Consider the following 17114-nt stretch of genomic DNA (forward strand, 5'->3'; position numbering starts at 1 on the left):
TACGTTATGTAATTGATTTGATTAGATTTTGGCCACTCGGAGTTGGATACTCGTGGCAAGAGCGTGATTTCGGATTTGATTTGAGCTTAATTCGAGGTAAGTGACTTGCCTAACCTTGCGTAGGGGAACTCTCCTTAAGATTTTGTACTGTTTGATATGTGAGCGTCGTATACGTGAGGTGACGAGTACGAACACGGGCTATTTGTTGTAAAACTCTATTTTTCACTAAGTCATAACATGTTCTCTCCTTATTTGAAACACACTAGCATATGTAACTATCATGTTTAGACTAGATTAGCATGCCTACTTGTTTAACTATCTATTTGAACTATGTGCAGCATGTTTAGTGAAATTACCTGCTTTCCTTGACTTGAACTTAGTCTAAACTGTAGGATTTCTTGTTGTAACTGTTATTTCGATTGGTTGCGCTGCATATTTACTTTGGGACTACGGAACGGTATTCCAGGAGATCCCCCTGCTCAGCATATTTATTTTGGGACTACGGAACAGTATTCCAGGAGATCCCCCTGCTCAGCATATTTATTTTGGGACTACGGAATGGTATTCCAGGAGATCCCCCAGCATATTTATTTTGGGACTATGGAACGGTATTCCGGGAGATCCCCCTGCACATTTACGTTTGGGACTACGATACGGTGCCTCGGGAGATCCCCTGTTGTTATCATTGTGTTTTGAGCTGTTGTCTTTCATTGATTCTATTCCTGTTAGATTTTTGTATTTATTTTACTGCGATATTTCATTCTGTCTTATTTCATTATATTTATACCAGTAAGGCCCTGACCTGATATCGTCACTACTCGACCGAGGTTAGGCTTGGCACTTACTGGGTACCGTTGTGGTGTACTCACGCCCTTTCCTGCATATGTTTTTCTTGTGCAGATCTAGGTTCATCTTACCAGCCTCATCACTTGTTGCAGTTGTTGCTGCTTATTGGAGACTTCAAGGTACATCTGCTCGCGCCCGCAGATCCTCGGAGTCCCTCTCTATCCCCCTATGTTCATTTTGCCTTCTTTCTGTAGAAATGATGTATAGAACGGTTAAGACTTCTTAGTAGCTTGTGACTTACGGTATTCCGGGTTTGGAAATTGTTTTGTACTTTTTCAGATGTGATAATTGTATATGCCGAGTAGTATTCAGTTGCCTATTTGATAATTGTTACTGTTAGTAGTTAATGTTCATGCTATAGTTTCATTTCTGCAAAAGTGTTAGGCTTACCTAGTCGTAGAGACTAGGTGTTGTCACGACGGTTCACGGAGGGAGAAATTGGGTCGTGATATCTACTCAAGGTCGATGCCCCTTTTGAATCCCCTGACACTTCAAAGTTCCCAAGGGACTCAAGTCCCAGGGCAATACTTGTGCCGGGGAGAGCATCCCAACCTAGAGATAAACTCCACTCCCAAATACCCCTAACCACTATCGACTTATTTTTTCCTATGGGTTTAAGTGCCACTGAGGCCCTTTCAATGTAAACTAAATGCTATGATATCCCCTACCATAAAAGATGATTTTCTCCTAACAGAATAACATTGGGACACACAAACAATCCTTATGACTACATTTCTAATACCAAATAAGCAATACACACATAAAGTAAATTTGAAGGTCAGACTTCGGACACATATAGGAGAGAAACAGAAACATCATGGTATACTGTTAAAAGTCTAACACTGGGGAAATGCATTCAAAGGAAAGGTAAAGAATACGGAATTCAGGTGTGCAGCAACCCAGAAAAATGTGGATATTTCTACCCTGATAGACTAATTATAGATTGATTAGCTTAGGTCTTGCCACTAGCACATGCATGGGTTAATAACACTACTTGGAACCTTTTAAAAGGGCATCAATAAAGGTTTAGACAAACAGACACAACTAATCACTTTTACAGAAGTTCAGAGATATCAGAAATATGATCAACACTCTCAATATGACTACAGGTTCACAGATTTGAGCATGGAATTCCTAAGGTGCTCAACAGGATCACATGCATAAAAGTATTAACCTTAAATAAACTATTATAGATAGGTAGTGTCAATAAAGAACTTCTCATAAGATTTAAAGATCTTATTCAGTTCAAATTAACAGTAAGGAGAGGACTGGGTACTATTTTAAAACAAAGGTATGGAATCATAATGCCAAAATAGGGAAAAATATAACATCAACTATGCACATATACTTTAATGATGTTTACAAAGGTAGGGTAAGCATTACAAAGTCAGCAATGCCATGAGTAGGTTAAAGACAAAGAAAGTGTAATTCCAAAATAAGTTCAACTCAGATATACAGACTGAGATTTTATATCTAAACATGAGACAACTATGTTCAGATTAATAGGAGTTACTATTCAACTATAACAAACAAAAATCATGACTTATTGTTATTAAAAGGGGCAACTTAACCTTAACATAGTATGTACAGAAGGATTATTGGTATTCCTAAGAGTTCAGGTTAGTAAACATATCTCATATATGTGCAGCAAATCAATCAGACATGAACATGATAAAGAAGACTCAGAGAGCTGTTCTCAGAATTAGCAAACACAGATATAGAGGAAGAGAGCATTTAGAACACTTGCATTTCTCAGACTTCAGTTAAATGGTGGAGGGTGTAAACTATGAACTCTCAGGTTTTGTCCTAATGCGGATTATCATACAGTGATCTTGACCATAAGACAACAGGATGCAGGAAAAATAGTGTTCTGAGACAAAGATCACATTAAAGATCATAATAGAACTATTGACAGAAAATCTTATGTTTAGACAAGCATGGAAATCATTAAGTCACATTAAGGGAATTAAATCATATTGGCTATCTGAAAGTCATTAAGGCTCATAAAGTAAACTTAATCATATAGACTGTTTAGGCTTAGAGATGCAAGTCATTAAAGTCATGTAACAGTTTAGTCAATACCAATTAAAGAGATTCTGAAAATATGAGGAATGACCACAGATTAACAACACTTTAACATGAACTGGGATAACACTTTATAGGCTAATGACAAACATTACAAGCTAATACAGTTAATAGAAAAATAACAACATGTACATGGCATTCAAGTAAAATAATTAGAAGAGAAGAGGGTGAAGGTGCACTAACCTCTCTTAGGGCAGCAGACCAAATAGAACTCGTTTAGCCGTTAGGACCCAAGAACTCAGAGACTTCAACCAAATGAATACCTCAGAGCAAAATCAGAATTCGAGTAAGAGCTTAGTCGAAGAAACTCTACAACTACTATACTGATTTTTGCCTTTGCTAAGTGTTCTTGGTGTATTCTTTTCAGTGTTAGGTCGTTGTGTAGATAATATTAGGTGAGAACATTAAAGACCCTATTTATAGTTCCATTAAGGCTCTAGAATTTCAACGGATTGAAAATCATGAGTGGAAAGTGACAAAAGGTTGATGATGATAGCAAAATCGAGTAAACAATCTGAGAAACATAGGGGAAAACAGGGTCGAGTTTACAGGGGGATTGAATCGTTGAAGGCAGAGGACCAGCGATTAAACTCTATTGTTTAGAGGTCACTGAGTTTGACCTCTGGACATCGAATCCTCATGATGAACTCTGAGAACGACTCCATGCATACTCCGATTTGACAGAACACAAAGGAAATTAGGAGATTTGATATTGCATTTTTGAGTCTAAGGTTTCAGGTTTGGGTATTTTGAATTTTGAGTGATGAGATAGGAAATAGCCGGCTGGATTCGCGGATTTCAGAAGGCAAATAGTGGTTTCAGGCTCGATCTTTGACTCGTGAGAGAAAATCAGGTGATTTGAAGGTTTTCCTTTTCGAGCTTAGGGTTTCGAATTAGGGGTCTTGAATTTGTGCGATGAATTAGATATTATTAGAAGGATTCGTGGTGTAGCAAGGATAGAAGGGATGATTTAGAGTGGTTTCAAGTGACCTTGCACAAATTTATGCAAGGTTTTGGGAGATTGATGGTTGATGGAGATGAGAGAAAAGAGAGAGGAAAAGGAAATGAGGATGGCCAGGTCTTTGAGTGAATGATTAGGGTTTGGGGGAATAAGGGTCCATCTCTAGGTTAAAGACGAGAGATAGAACCTGGGCTGTTGGATCTGATGATCAACGGCCTTTATAATTTGATCATTTAGGATTTTTAGGGGGGATTTTTTGTGTCCGTTAGATGATGCGATTTTGGACGATGGGAATGAGATCTCTGGGGTGGGTGTTTAAAATCAAAAGAAAATTAGAGATAAAATGTGAATCGTTGATCAGATGGACCGACGGCTCAGATGCGAGTGTGTTTGTTTTGTTAGTGGTGAGGGAGGGTGACGCGGCACGCAGTGATTGGTACAAAGAGAGTGGCCTGGATTGCCACATTGGAATGGAGATGGGATATTTGGACTGGATATATTTCGGACTGGCTTGCACGTTTGGGCCAAAAATAATTTAAAAGATGATCATTTTGCATTTAATTGAGAATTGCAATAGTAGCCTTTTGTCCTTTAATCCCTTTTTTGAAATTAATATAAATAGACTTAACAATTTCCAATAAAATGTGGTAAAATTATAATTATTTTATATACTACTAATTATTTTAGTTAATTATTTATAAAAATACTTTATTTTCTAAATTGCAACACTAATTTCGGATTTTTAACATAGTAGCCTAATTAACTAGAAATTAAGAAGTAATTCATTAAATTAATTATAGGACCTATGTAATGTATATATAAAAGTTATTTTAATAATCTTACAATAGTATAGTTTCTTGGCACGTGCGTTGCACGTGTATATATGTCGAGTTTTATAGTACTTCCTCTGTTCACTTTTACTTGTCCACTATGGACTTTGCACACCCCTTAAGAAATAATAAATGAAGTGCATAATTTACCATGATACACATATTAATTGATGCATATTTTCAATGGATTTGAGAAAATAATTTGAAATGAGTAATTAATACTATGGGTATAACAGAAAAAAAAAATTGTCTTGTTTTGATATGCTAAAAGTGACAAGAAAAAGTGAAAATCTATTTTTAGAATACTGGACAAGTAAAAGTGAACGGAGGGAATATATCAATAATGTTAAGATAAAATTTTGAGTAAATAATTATACTTGAAAGAATAAAGTATAAGTTTTTGTGAATGATCAACGTGGATTGTCATATGATAATTTATTTGTTGAGATTAAAATAATTGGACATTGTTTGAGCCTACAAAAATGAACAATCAAAATTTAAATACTGGGAGAAAGAGATATTTCTTTAGTAATATTGTTCTCTACTTTGCTCACCGTTATAGTTTGTAGTTATACACAATCAACTAAGCTAGTACAATATTTTCTCATTTGGTTAAAGTTTATTTTTTGGTTATATATATATATATATATATATATATATATATATATATATATATATATATATATATTGAGTGATGAAGATAAAACTCAATGCAACAAAGTAATGTTCAAATAATAATAATTCTTTTAATATGTCGAATATTCTGCTTGACTATTTTCTTGTTTGCAACACAGTTTAAATGTGCATGTTACCCAGCATTGGCGATTGTGGCAAATGTTTCATGTCATAAAGTTTCTGCCTTGTCTTCAAGAAACTGTAGCCGTCTCATTTTTATTGTTGCATACATATCAAGAAGTTGTGATAGAATGAAAGTAGTACTTTTTAGAAGTTTGTACAAAAATTCGATCAACATGTGTGTCTTCCTTAGGATGGCTAGGAGATCATTATTAATTTCATTGTGTATACCTACAAAAAGTAGTAATTATTTGTGATAGACAAACTAAATAGCTTTCTAATGATGCAAACACAACATATTTTTTTACTCTTCCCAATATCGTTCCCAGTGATAATATACTAACATAAAAGTAAATATAAAAGTTTTTTGACAAATAATGTAGTATATGTAATAGATGTACGCGCACACAAATACCCACACATATATGTATAATCAATACGTTGTATAACGTTGAATAACAAATATAACTTTGATAGCTTCACCTGATCCTTTGTGTATGCTTTTCTCATGATTTGCCATGTTTAATTTTTCTACATTAGATGCATCATATTGTTCCATTTTGTAAATATCGTCTCCAAATTTTTCTCAACTTATGCAGATAAGAGGCAGTGTCTTAAAAAAAAATTTTGGGACTCGTCTCGAGGCTCGTCCGGGGTAGGGCAATATCAAAATACTATAAGGCTCACGTGTGGGGCTTAGTTTTCTAAGGCTTACTCCCCAAGTGCCCGAAACACGCTTAACACTCACCGCGCGGTACTCGGCTAACGGTTATTAATGCAAATCATGTATTAAATTCCCAAATTAGCATTGTTAACCTTCATAATTCTAACAAATGAATGACTAAAACTTCTATTCATATATGGAATATGAAACTTGTGAGTAACTCAAAATAACAAGCCCTAGTATTACATATTTATTAATTGAGAGTATCATGAGGGTGAATATATATCATTTTAATAGCTAAAATTTTGCGTCATTGCTTGCTACAGGTCTTCATATATTAGTTCTATGTTCTCTTAAAATTATTAAACTTTTATTATTTTGTTATTTAAAGGTAATTTTATATTTACTCATCAGGAGTAATTAATATTTTAAATAAAGTTTATTGATTATTAACTTCTAGAAGGTAAATTGTGCAATTTGTTTAAAAATATTATGATTTTCAATCATTTTAAAAATAAGACGTTATAGTTAATGGTTCTCTCACAGTAACTTTAACACTATTGCATTATTTATATTCATAAAAAATGCAGATATTTTAATCCTTTCTAATTTTTCTTACTTAAACTTTTAATGTAATTTATATTTTATTTGCAGTTATTATGCTATATATCTAATCCTTTTTTTATTTTTCTTAAATTTTTAATATACTTTAATTTGTATATTTTTGTGATTATTATGTCATTTTATTAAAATATAAAATAAAAACGTTAAGGATCCATGGTGCATGCCCCATGTATCAGGACTTATGCCTTGCCCCTCATAAAATGCTCCGCCTCATACCCCGCCTTTTAAAATATTGATAAAAGAACGTGATCAAATAAAATATAATTGATGATGTTCAAAAGGACATAAAGTAATAATTATTAATATTCATTATCTCGATTGAATTTTTATTTTAAATCAAAGGATATCCTGTTTCACTTTATAAAGCTATTAATTAAGTAATAGAAATAGTTGATATATAAATTAATGAAAAGAATCTACGTATGAAATTAGATATTCAGTGAAACCAAGAAGATTAAAGCATTAGAAAAACTACCGATCAAAATGAAGGGAAAAATTAAAATTATTTTTTTGATTTCTTCTGTCGTAAAACCTCAACCCAGTAGGAATATTTAAAAATATATTCTTCAATTTACATTAGGGTAGGTTGTATGCATCATACTCCTTGAGGTGCAGTTATTTCTTAAACCCTGCATAAATGCAGAATACTTTGTATATCACACTGCCCTTTTAATATTCTTCAACTCTCAAGAATTCTTGAACCGTGAACCCCGAAGAATTGACAAAAAAGGAGAATGATATATTTGTATAGCGAAGAAAGAAAAAATATCAGAAAGAGCTTCCAAACCACACAGTGTCTAGATGATATTATGAGAGTTTATATGTATAGGTCTTCTTTCTCCCTCTATAGTTCTATACGTTACATAATTTAGAGTGATAATAAAATTGCTCAAAGGATTTGGACAATATGAAAAATCTATCCAGAAGAATTCGACTTACTAACACCGAAAATATTGGAGATGGGATCTTGTTATGTGCAGACTTGTACTTGTGAGTATTCAACTGAAAAAATTAAGTGTGTGTATATATATATATATTACTAAAGCCAACGGTTGAATAAACTTGCAAAAAAAATATTTAGTTACTTATTAAAAAGACATAACATTTTATAATGACACTTCAAATGAAATAGGAACGGTTAGTCACATTAGTAATATAAAATCTGAAGGGTTACATCCCTTCAAATAAATTTGATATTTTTATTTATTTATTTAAAAAGTAAAGAATTTAGATTAATACGAGGGGTAATTTGGTAATTTAAATTTTTAGTTATGGGCTTCCTACTTTTAATATAGTATGGATTAATACTACGTGATTAATTTTTAAAATAATACTTAATTAATTTGTAAAAATAAGTATTTGTTACTAGAAAACACTTTTAAAATATTTATTGTAAATTATTAAGTATATAAGTAAATTAATTTTAAAAGGGAGGGTCAAAATTGGTTGACAACAGGTGCAATTCATAGTTTTGATGTTGTTTGATATGATTTGAGGCCTCGAGCAGGTCCGCATTATGTTATGGAACTTGTTGGTATGTTCGGACGGGGTCCTTGGGACCCCGGGTGTGTTTCGGACGAGTTTCGGATTGTTTCCATGTTTTTGGCAAGTCTGGTTCAGGTGCATCGCATCTGCGCATTTTGAAGCGCAGGTACGGGGTTGCTTCTGAGAAATTTGGGTTGCTTTTGCGACGTTGGGGCATGTTCAGGTCTTCCGCTTCTGCGGGTGAGGAACCATAGGCGCGATATCGCATCTGCGAAATAATGATCACAGATGCGAAATAGAGGCTCCAGATGGTCGTCCGCTTCTTTGAAGTTTTTGGCGCTTCTGCGGTGTGGCAGGTGCGACCCTTTTGCGCAGGTCACTACTAAAAAACCAGGTTTTAGCGACGGACAAATTCTGTAGCTAAACAGAAAAATTTATCGCTAATCTCATTTAGCGACGGATTAGCAACGAATTATCAAAAAAATTTGTTAGCTACGAGCGTTTTAGCGACAGATTAGCGACGACGTTTGTAGCTAATTCTAGTTTATTTTTATAGTGGGTGCGCGTTCTGGCCTGGTAAGTGGAAACCGTAGGTGCGTGTATTGGCTCGCAAAAGATAGTGCGCAGGTGCGCGTTCTTGGTCCGCAAAAGCAGAAGTGCTGGGCAGAATGTTTATAACTCGAGGGTTTGGCCATTTTCATTATATCTTGAGTTGTAGACCTCGATTTTGAGAAATTTTGGAGGGGTTCTTCACGTGTTGGATTGGGGTAAGTGTTCTTTACCCGGATTTGATTATATTTTATGATTCCATCTTTGTTTTTAACATTAAATTAGTGATTTGAATTGGAGAAAATGAGAATTTTTGTATAAACTTTTAAAAATGTAAAATGAGGATTTGAAGGCCGATTTGATATCGGAATTGGATAATTTTGGTATGGTTGGACTCGTATCGGAATGGGTGTTCAAATTTTGTGAATTCTGTCTGGTTCTGAGATGCGGTCCTGAGGTTGACTTTTTGGTTTTCATTAAAGATCGAAACTTTATTATCCGAAATTATTTCCTATGATTTTTATTTATAATATTAAGTTATTTTGGCTAGATTTGAGCTGTCCGGAGGTTGTTTCACACGAGAAGGTCATTTTAAAGTATTGGTTTAGCTTCTTTGAGGTAAGTATCTTGGCTAACTTTGTATGGGGAAAACTACCCCTTAGGATTTGAGTCGTTTGTGTTAATTGTGTTATGTGAAAGTTGTGTACACAAGGTGAAGAGTACGTACTCGGGCTTATATGTGAAAATTGACCGGTTTAGACTCTTAAGATTCTTTCATGTATTTATTTGAAATTGTTAGCACCTATTATATCTTTTATTCGTCATGTTTACTATCACATACTTTATTTGAAGTTGTCGTTACATGTCAGATCCTTTACTTTTCGAGTTTGCTCTTCTATGCTTTATTTGAAATCGTTACCACTTTTACCATTATGTGATTTCTTTTATTGTTGAGTTATTCTTAGTTGAAATTATTGTTACATGATATCCCTTTGTTGCCGGGTCATTCTCATGCATTTAGACGTAGTAATAGCTCATGCCATCTCTTTCATTGTTAGCCTAATTCATACATTAGAATCCGGAATATGTCATTTCATGGAGATACTTTCACTATTGAGTTTATTCTTAAATAATTAATTGGAATTGAGGTTATCGAAAGTCACTAATCTATTTTAATAGAAATTATGTTTAAAGGGGGTGTTGTTCCTTGTTGAGTTACTTTCCCCCTCATTTTGTTGTTATTGAGATTCTATACATATTGTGTCGAGCCATGGGCTATTTGTTATAGAAATATTGATATTGTTCGATCTTTGGAAAGGTTGCGGCCTATGGGCACTTGTGATACGAGTCGATATGTCGTGTTGTTGTAACGTTAGCACATATGAATTGTCGTGTGGTTTGGTTGTTGTTATGCGGAGTGTAAGGGTGGCATTTCACCATTGTTGTCATGCGGGGCATAAGGGTGGCATCTCATTGTTGTTGAATGTACGGAGTGATACATGTGGCTATTGTGTTATTTTTCGGGCAGAGCGATAAGGGTGGCTATTATGGAGTGATACGGGTGGCTACCGGAGAGATAAGGGTGGCTAATGATATTGTCAGGGCGGAGTGATACGGATGGCTATCGGAGAGATAAGGGTGGCAATGTCAGGGATGATGTGTGATGTCTTGGGGACATTGTGTTGGTAATTTTTGTGTGATGGTGTGATTTTTCTTGTGTATGTCATACACCTTACGTGACTTGTTGTGTTGCTTCGCTGAGCTACTCGATGTCTTTGATATTACTTGTTGACTTGGGTTGCAGTAGTACACTCGCACAAGCAAACACCGTAGCATGCCGCTTATACTAGCTCAGGAGAATGAGACTTGACATTTATTAATCATGCCCATGTGTTCTTGTATTATCTGTTTTTATGTTGATACTGATCATGTGACCATGTCGGGTAGATTGTGATTGTGAACCTGTCACCATGCCGGGCAGATTGTGATTGTGAGCTTGTGACCATGCCGAGCGGATTGTGATTGTGAGCATGTGACCATGCCGGGCGGATTGTGAATGTGAGCATGTGACCATGTCGGTGGATTGAGATGTTGGCACGTGAGTTGTCCGTGCGGTTGTGATTTGAAATGTGGGCACAAGGTGCGGTGAGCATATGATGGTGGGTTGAGACCCGTGACTTGTGACTAGGAGATGAGGCATCTCGGATAATTTTCGTTGCGAAACTTGTGTTAGAATGGCTTGATGTATTGGTTGTCATTGTGTTTCTTATTTGGTTTCAACGGTGCTTTCATGATGTTCCTATTGCCTTACTATTTATATCACATGTTGATTCTTGTTGCCATTTACTGATTCCTGCTTTCCATTATTAGTTTTATACTTATATATTGCACAAGTTATTTTGTCTAGTGAGTGTCTTGACTTGTACCTCGTCACTACTCCACCGAGGTTAGTATTGATACTTATTGGGTACCGACTGTGGTGTACTCATACTACACTTCTGCACATTTCGTGCAGAGCTAGGTATTGGAGATATCGGACTCGGGCAGAGTTAGCTTGTTAATCGTGAGGATTCAAGGTAGAGCTGCTTGGTCGTCGCAATCCCTTGGAGTCCTTTCCTTATATTGTACTGTCAGCTTGTCACTTGAACAGTATTATATTTCGATCCTTGAGATATTTCTATGTATTCAGCTAGAGTTCGTGACTCTGTATTACCAAATCTTGTGAGGTTGTAATGATTATTGCCGCGTAGGCCTATTTCGCTTTGTTTCGGTATTTATATTAAACTATGTTTCAAATTGTCATTGTTAAATTGCCTTAGATTAGTGTAAGTATTCGGCTTACCTAGTCCTAGAGATTAGGTGTCCATCACGACATCCTACGGAGGGAAATTAGGGTCGTGACATGCAGAGAAACTAGTTTAATAAAAGTGGAACCTTAAAAGTTAAAAGTTGAATTATTAAAATGCCCTTCTAATAATAATTTTAATATCCTATTTAAAAATAAAATATAAAGATAAAGAATTAATATTTTTAAAGTGTCTTTTTAGAAAAAGTTGTGTCCTTTAATTTGCTCTCTCCAATTTGCTTCTAGTGGCATCAGTATAGTATAAATTAAATTTATTTCTTAAATGAAGAATTAATTAAATTTATTTCTCTCCAATTTGCTTATTGGGTACCGACTGTGGTGTACTCATACTACACTTCTGCACATTTCGTGCAGAGCTAGGTATTGGAGATATCGGACTCGGGCAGAGTTAGCTTGTTAATCGTGAGGATTCAAGGTAGAGCTGCTTGGTCGTCGCAATCCCTTGGAGTCCTTTCCTTATATTGTACTGTCAGCTTGTCACTTGAACAGTATTATATTTCGATCCTTGAGATATTTCTATGTATTCAGCTAGAGTTCGTGACTCTGTATTACCAAATCTTGTGAGGTTGTAATGATTATTGCCGCGTAGGCCTATTTCGCTTTGTTTCGGTATTTATATTAAACTATGTTTCAAATTGTCATTGTTAAATTGCCTTAGATTAGTGTAAGTATTCGGCTTACCTAGTCCTAGAGATTAGGTGTCCATCACGACATCCTACGGAGGGAAATTAGGGTCGTGACATGCAGAGAAACTAGTTTAATAAAAGTGGAACCTTAAAAGTTAAAAGTTGAATTATTAAAATGCCCTTCTAATAATAATTTTAATATCCTATTTAAAAATAAAATATAAAGATAAAGAATTAATATTTTTAAAGTGTCTTTTTAGAAAAAGTTGTGTCCTTTAATTTGCTCTCTCCAATTTGCTTCTAGTGGCATCAGTATAGTATAAATTAAATTTATTTCTTAAATGAAGAATTAATTTTCCACATCAGCATATTAAAAATTTCCTATAAAAATATTTTAAATAATAATAAACAAATAGAGTAGTGGTCTTGTTTTCACTCCTGTGAGGCATTGACGACGGGAACAAAAAGCTAGAGCTAAGTGTGATGAGAATTGAGAAGTTCCATTATTTCCGGGTATACTGGGTATTTGTCTGAAATAACTTTATCACGTGTGTGCTTTTTTCCTTATAGTTTTTGGACACGTGTCCCATATCGATTTATACATATTTTTAAAATAGTATAAATAATATTAAAACATATAACTAATGAGCAACAATTCTTCTAATATAACATATATTCAGATTGATTCTAAACTTAGAAAAATGACTTTTCTTCATTGCTTCTTTTTTTATTTATCATTTTTTACTGTTTAGTTTTTCTTATGTTAATATATGCAATTGATTGCTAAATTTTCTTCTAAAAGAAAATCTTCCATAATATGGCATGTGCAACTTTAAGAGTTCTTTCCTGTTAATTGACAAATATGTATTTGAGCATCATATAATATGATTTAATAATTTTCTCGTTAATATAAACTTGAAGAAATATCAAAACAAATCAAACTTTTGAAATTGAAGAAAAGCACTAACATGAAATAATTCCTTAATAAATTCAACTAAATTCAACTAAATCGCAGAAATAATCTCTTCTCCAACTTAGCTTCTTCGTGTAATTTTCTTGTTTTCACATGTGTGTGTAGCAGGGATGGATTTAGGCTGTTAGGTTGCCCCTAAGTTTTGTATGAATTCTGTATTTATATCGAGAAATTCAATAAATAAATAAAAATTATGAGTTGGGAATCCACTAACAAAGTTTGTTTTTGGTCCAGTGGTAGAAAAAGGACCTGTAAGGTTTTGCTGCCCTCTTGGTTGAGGGTTAAGTTCCATCAGCCACCATGAAGACTTCTTTTTCTTTTTATTTTATCGTTTGAGATAGGTGGAACCCACAAGTTTTAAATTCTGGATTCGTCTCTGTGCATAGAAGGAATGACATAATAGGCTCATGAAAACAAAAATCAATATATCACCTTTAATATAATGATAAAAAATTATTCTTATTGACTGAGATTAAATTTATCGGTTCAACTTTTCATAACTATCAGAAGAGAGTCAAATTATGAATTGTTTAAAGTTTAATAAGCATAACGCAAGTGTCATGTCATGCTCCAAACCTCAGTGAGCCCGATCGACACCCAGTGTTTTAACCTGACCGAGTGAATCAACCATATATATAAACTTATACCAGTATCACATATTTTAGGATTATGTGATAGTCATTTAGAATATTACATATTAGTTCACTCAGTCAACTTAAGGCACTAAGTGCCGATCCGCCTAATCAGGTTAAGAGCATGACATATCAAGATATTATTTTTCAGATTTTCAAATGAGAAGTAGGTATTGAAATTTTTTAATCCCGAGTTGCTTTTCTGGTGAAGCATAAGCATGCTTGAACAGTTTTTTAAAAAACAATTCTTCATATGTATCAACATCAATTCGCAAATGAAAAAATATAATCTGCATATAAAATTTCAAACTTTACTATTATGTGTTGTACCATGTACTCTAGATAAGAACTCATTTAACAATTTAAATAAAAAGTATAAATTCTATCACCAATAGTTTAACAGAAATTGATATCATAGTACATGTTACTTTATAAATATAAGCTCTTAGACAGGAAAATAAAATACATGTCCAGGTAGTATTGAGCAAAATCCATAACAGTAAACCTTTACCGGAAGAAAAGAATTAGTGATTACCACTTTTGTTGTGCACCTTTATATATATAGTACAAGAAAGATATAAAAGAATATAGGTAAATATTACTCCGTACTACTAATTACATATGGAAGCTCAAAGGATAAAACGTACGAGGTTGAAATGTGAAAAGACTATGGTGTAATTAATGTAATTAAGAAAACGTTTACAATTGCTACATCTTTTAATAATTTTTGGCAGTTGAAACACCCTCTTCATTAATCAATTCAATGCACCTGAAATTAATATTTAATAAAAGGTTTTTATGAAGGGTAAACTGCATTTAATAAAAGGTTTTAATATTTAATATTTATTATATTAGATGTTTTATGCTTTAATACATTTTAAGTTACATTAGGGGCAAAACTGTAATCTAACTTGGAAGATAGGAGCTTCCCACTTTTATTATAATATATATATGATGTGATAGTTATATATTGCTTTACATTTAAAATTAAGTAATTTGATCTGCAATATTCCCACAATAATGGGGCTCGTTGACTCTTTATATTGCTCCCTTCAAATATAACCATCTTCTTATTCTGTTAGATTTTATGTAATATATCTAATTTTGTGTTGCTTTGTATATCACTGACTAAATTAGAGCATAAAAAGTGCAATCGAACTCATGTACAAAATGTTTAGACACAATAACACAAATGAATTCCTATACGGAAGTATGATACGATCATTTGGAATGTTATTATGGCACACCCGGTGCACGGGTGCGCCATAACAACGGAAGTTAGTGCAAATAACATTAGGCGAGGTGATTAAGGATCAATTGTGTGCTGTGAAAAAAAAGAAAATTTTGTGATCTAACTCGCGATTTGTGAAACAATGGCTAGGCACATACTAGTCATTTTGATCATCTTTTCACCATACTCAATCAAAGGAGAAATCACACCTTCAAAGGCATCTTCACAATCTGAAATATCAGTAATAGCAGCACTGAGCATAGTGCTCATACGTCCACTGTCATGAATACGCAGAGCCTCAATAGCTTGCTCGTAATTGTACAACACAGTATCCCAACTATCCAGGCAAGTTTTAAGCATTTTCTTAGTGTTAGGGGGAATAGCAGGGGATTCAGAAGCTCTTTTCGCAGCTGCAAATCCCAATTTGGCAAACTGATCGCTTGCCTTCATAGCTACTTCAAGAACTTTTTGTACATTGACAGCACTTCCACGCATAAATGGAGCAACAGTTGCGGTGCAAAGATCAGGGTAGTCAGTATTGTCGCATATTTTCTTTATAGTAGTATCATGATTAGCACTTGCACCGTCGTCGTTTTGAGTATTGGACATAAGAGAAGAAGATAGACCGGAAGCGGCTGCTTGATCACTGGAGGAAATAGAATCAGTGGAAATGGAAGAAAATTCTGATGGTTCAAAGGAAGACGATTCTGATTCTGATTCTAGTTCTGATTTAGATGGTGAGAGTGAAGGAGCATCTGAAGGAGGAAAAGAGATGCCAGAATGAGAATAAGAAGCTGTTTCTGAATTAACTGATTCTGTTTCTGATGACGGAGATATTGCTGAGTGTTCATATCCAGGAGGGTATGAAGAATGACTAATTAGTGAGTTTACTTTTGGTTTTGGAGAAGAAGCTGTAGGCTGCATGTTTGGTGATGAATCAATGGATTGTGCTGAAGTGAGGGTGAAGAGAAAGAACAAACAAAGGAATATAGGCTCCATTTTTTTGATGTTTTGAGATCAGATAATGGTAAAGGGGAGGAATGAATGAAACTTTACAAAAATAGAAAGGAACAACAAGAGTAGGATGAGGAAGTAATTAAGGGAGGGAGGAGAGTTGAGTTACCGTAGAAAATAGGTTGTTGTGAAAGAAAATAGGAGGACCTTTAAAATGTTAACCAATTAGGTAACCAGTGGCAGATCTACGTTGCCGACACTGTGTGCATTATTTAATTTTTCAAATTTTATATATATATATATATATATATATATATATATATATATATATATATATATATTGTTTACCCTAAAAAATGGATAACAATTGAATTTATACGCGGTTTTAATGACGTGGACTAATTCAATATAAGTAATCAATAACGTTAAATAAGTGAATTAAAGATAGAATAAATAACCAAACCAGTTGTAATGTTAGGTCCGAGACTTTTCTTGGACCCCGGAGTGCCAACAAGCTTTGGAAGAACTCAAACGGTACCTTTCGAGTCCACCCTTGCTCCACACTCCGAAGGCGGATGAGCAGTTGTACCTTTACTTGTCGGTATCCGAGGTGGCGGTAAGTGGAGTCCTAGTCCGGGAAGAGGAAGGTACGCAATTTCCTGTTTACTATGTTAGTAGAGCTCTAGGCGAGGCCGAAACAAGGTATCCTCACCTGAAAAATTGGCGCTCGCTTTGCTAAGCGCCTCCAGAAAGTTAAAATCATACTTTTCAATGCCACCCCATATGTGTCGTGACCTCTTACCTACTGAGGAACATCATGCACAAGCCCGAGCTCTCGGGCCGGTTGGCCAAATGGGCAATCATAATTAGCGGGTATGATATCGAGTATCGGCCCCGAACCGCCATCAAATCACAAATTTTGGCAGACTTCGTAGCCGACTTTACGCCGGCCTTAATACCCGAAGTCGAAAGGGATTTATTGTTCTCCTCGGG

The 17114-nt window shown here is 34.6% G+C and overlaps 1 protein-coding gene across 1 annotated transcript; it reads right to left on the reverse strand.

Annotated features, from left to right (window-relative positions):
- Nucleotides 1–14835: 14835 nt before the first annotated feature.
- Nucleotides 14836–16305, reverse strand: LOC107809549 (uncharacterized). Its single transcript, XM_016634206.2, has one exon. The coding sequence runs from the start codon at nt 16164–16166 to the stop codon at nt 15288–15290; it is 879 nt and encodes a 292-aa protein (XP_016489692.1). The 5' UTR covers nt 16167–16305; the 3' UTR covers nt 14836–15287.
- Nucleotides 16306–17114: the final 809 nt, after the last annotated feature.

This window comes from Nicotiana tabacum, chromosome 14, assembly GCF_000715075.1.
Source record: "Nicotiana tabacum cultivar K326 chromosome 14, ASM71507v2, whole genome shotgun sequence".
Classification (NCBI taxonomy): Eukaryota; Viridiplantae; Streptophyta; class Magnoliopsida; order Solanales; family Solanaceae; genus Nicotiana; species Nicotiana tabacum.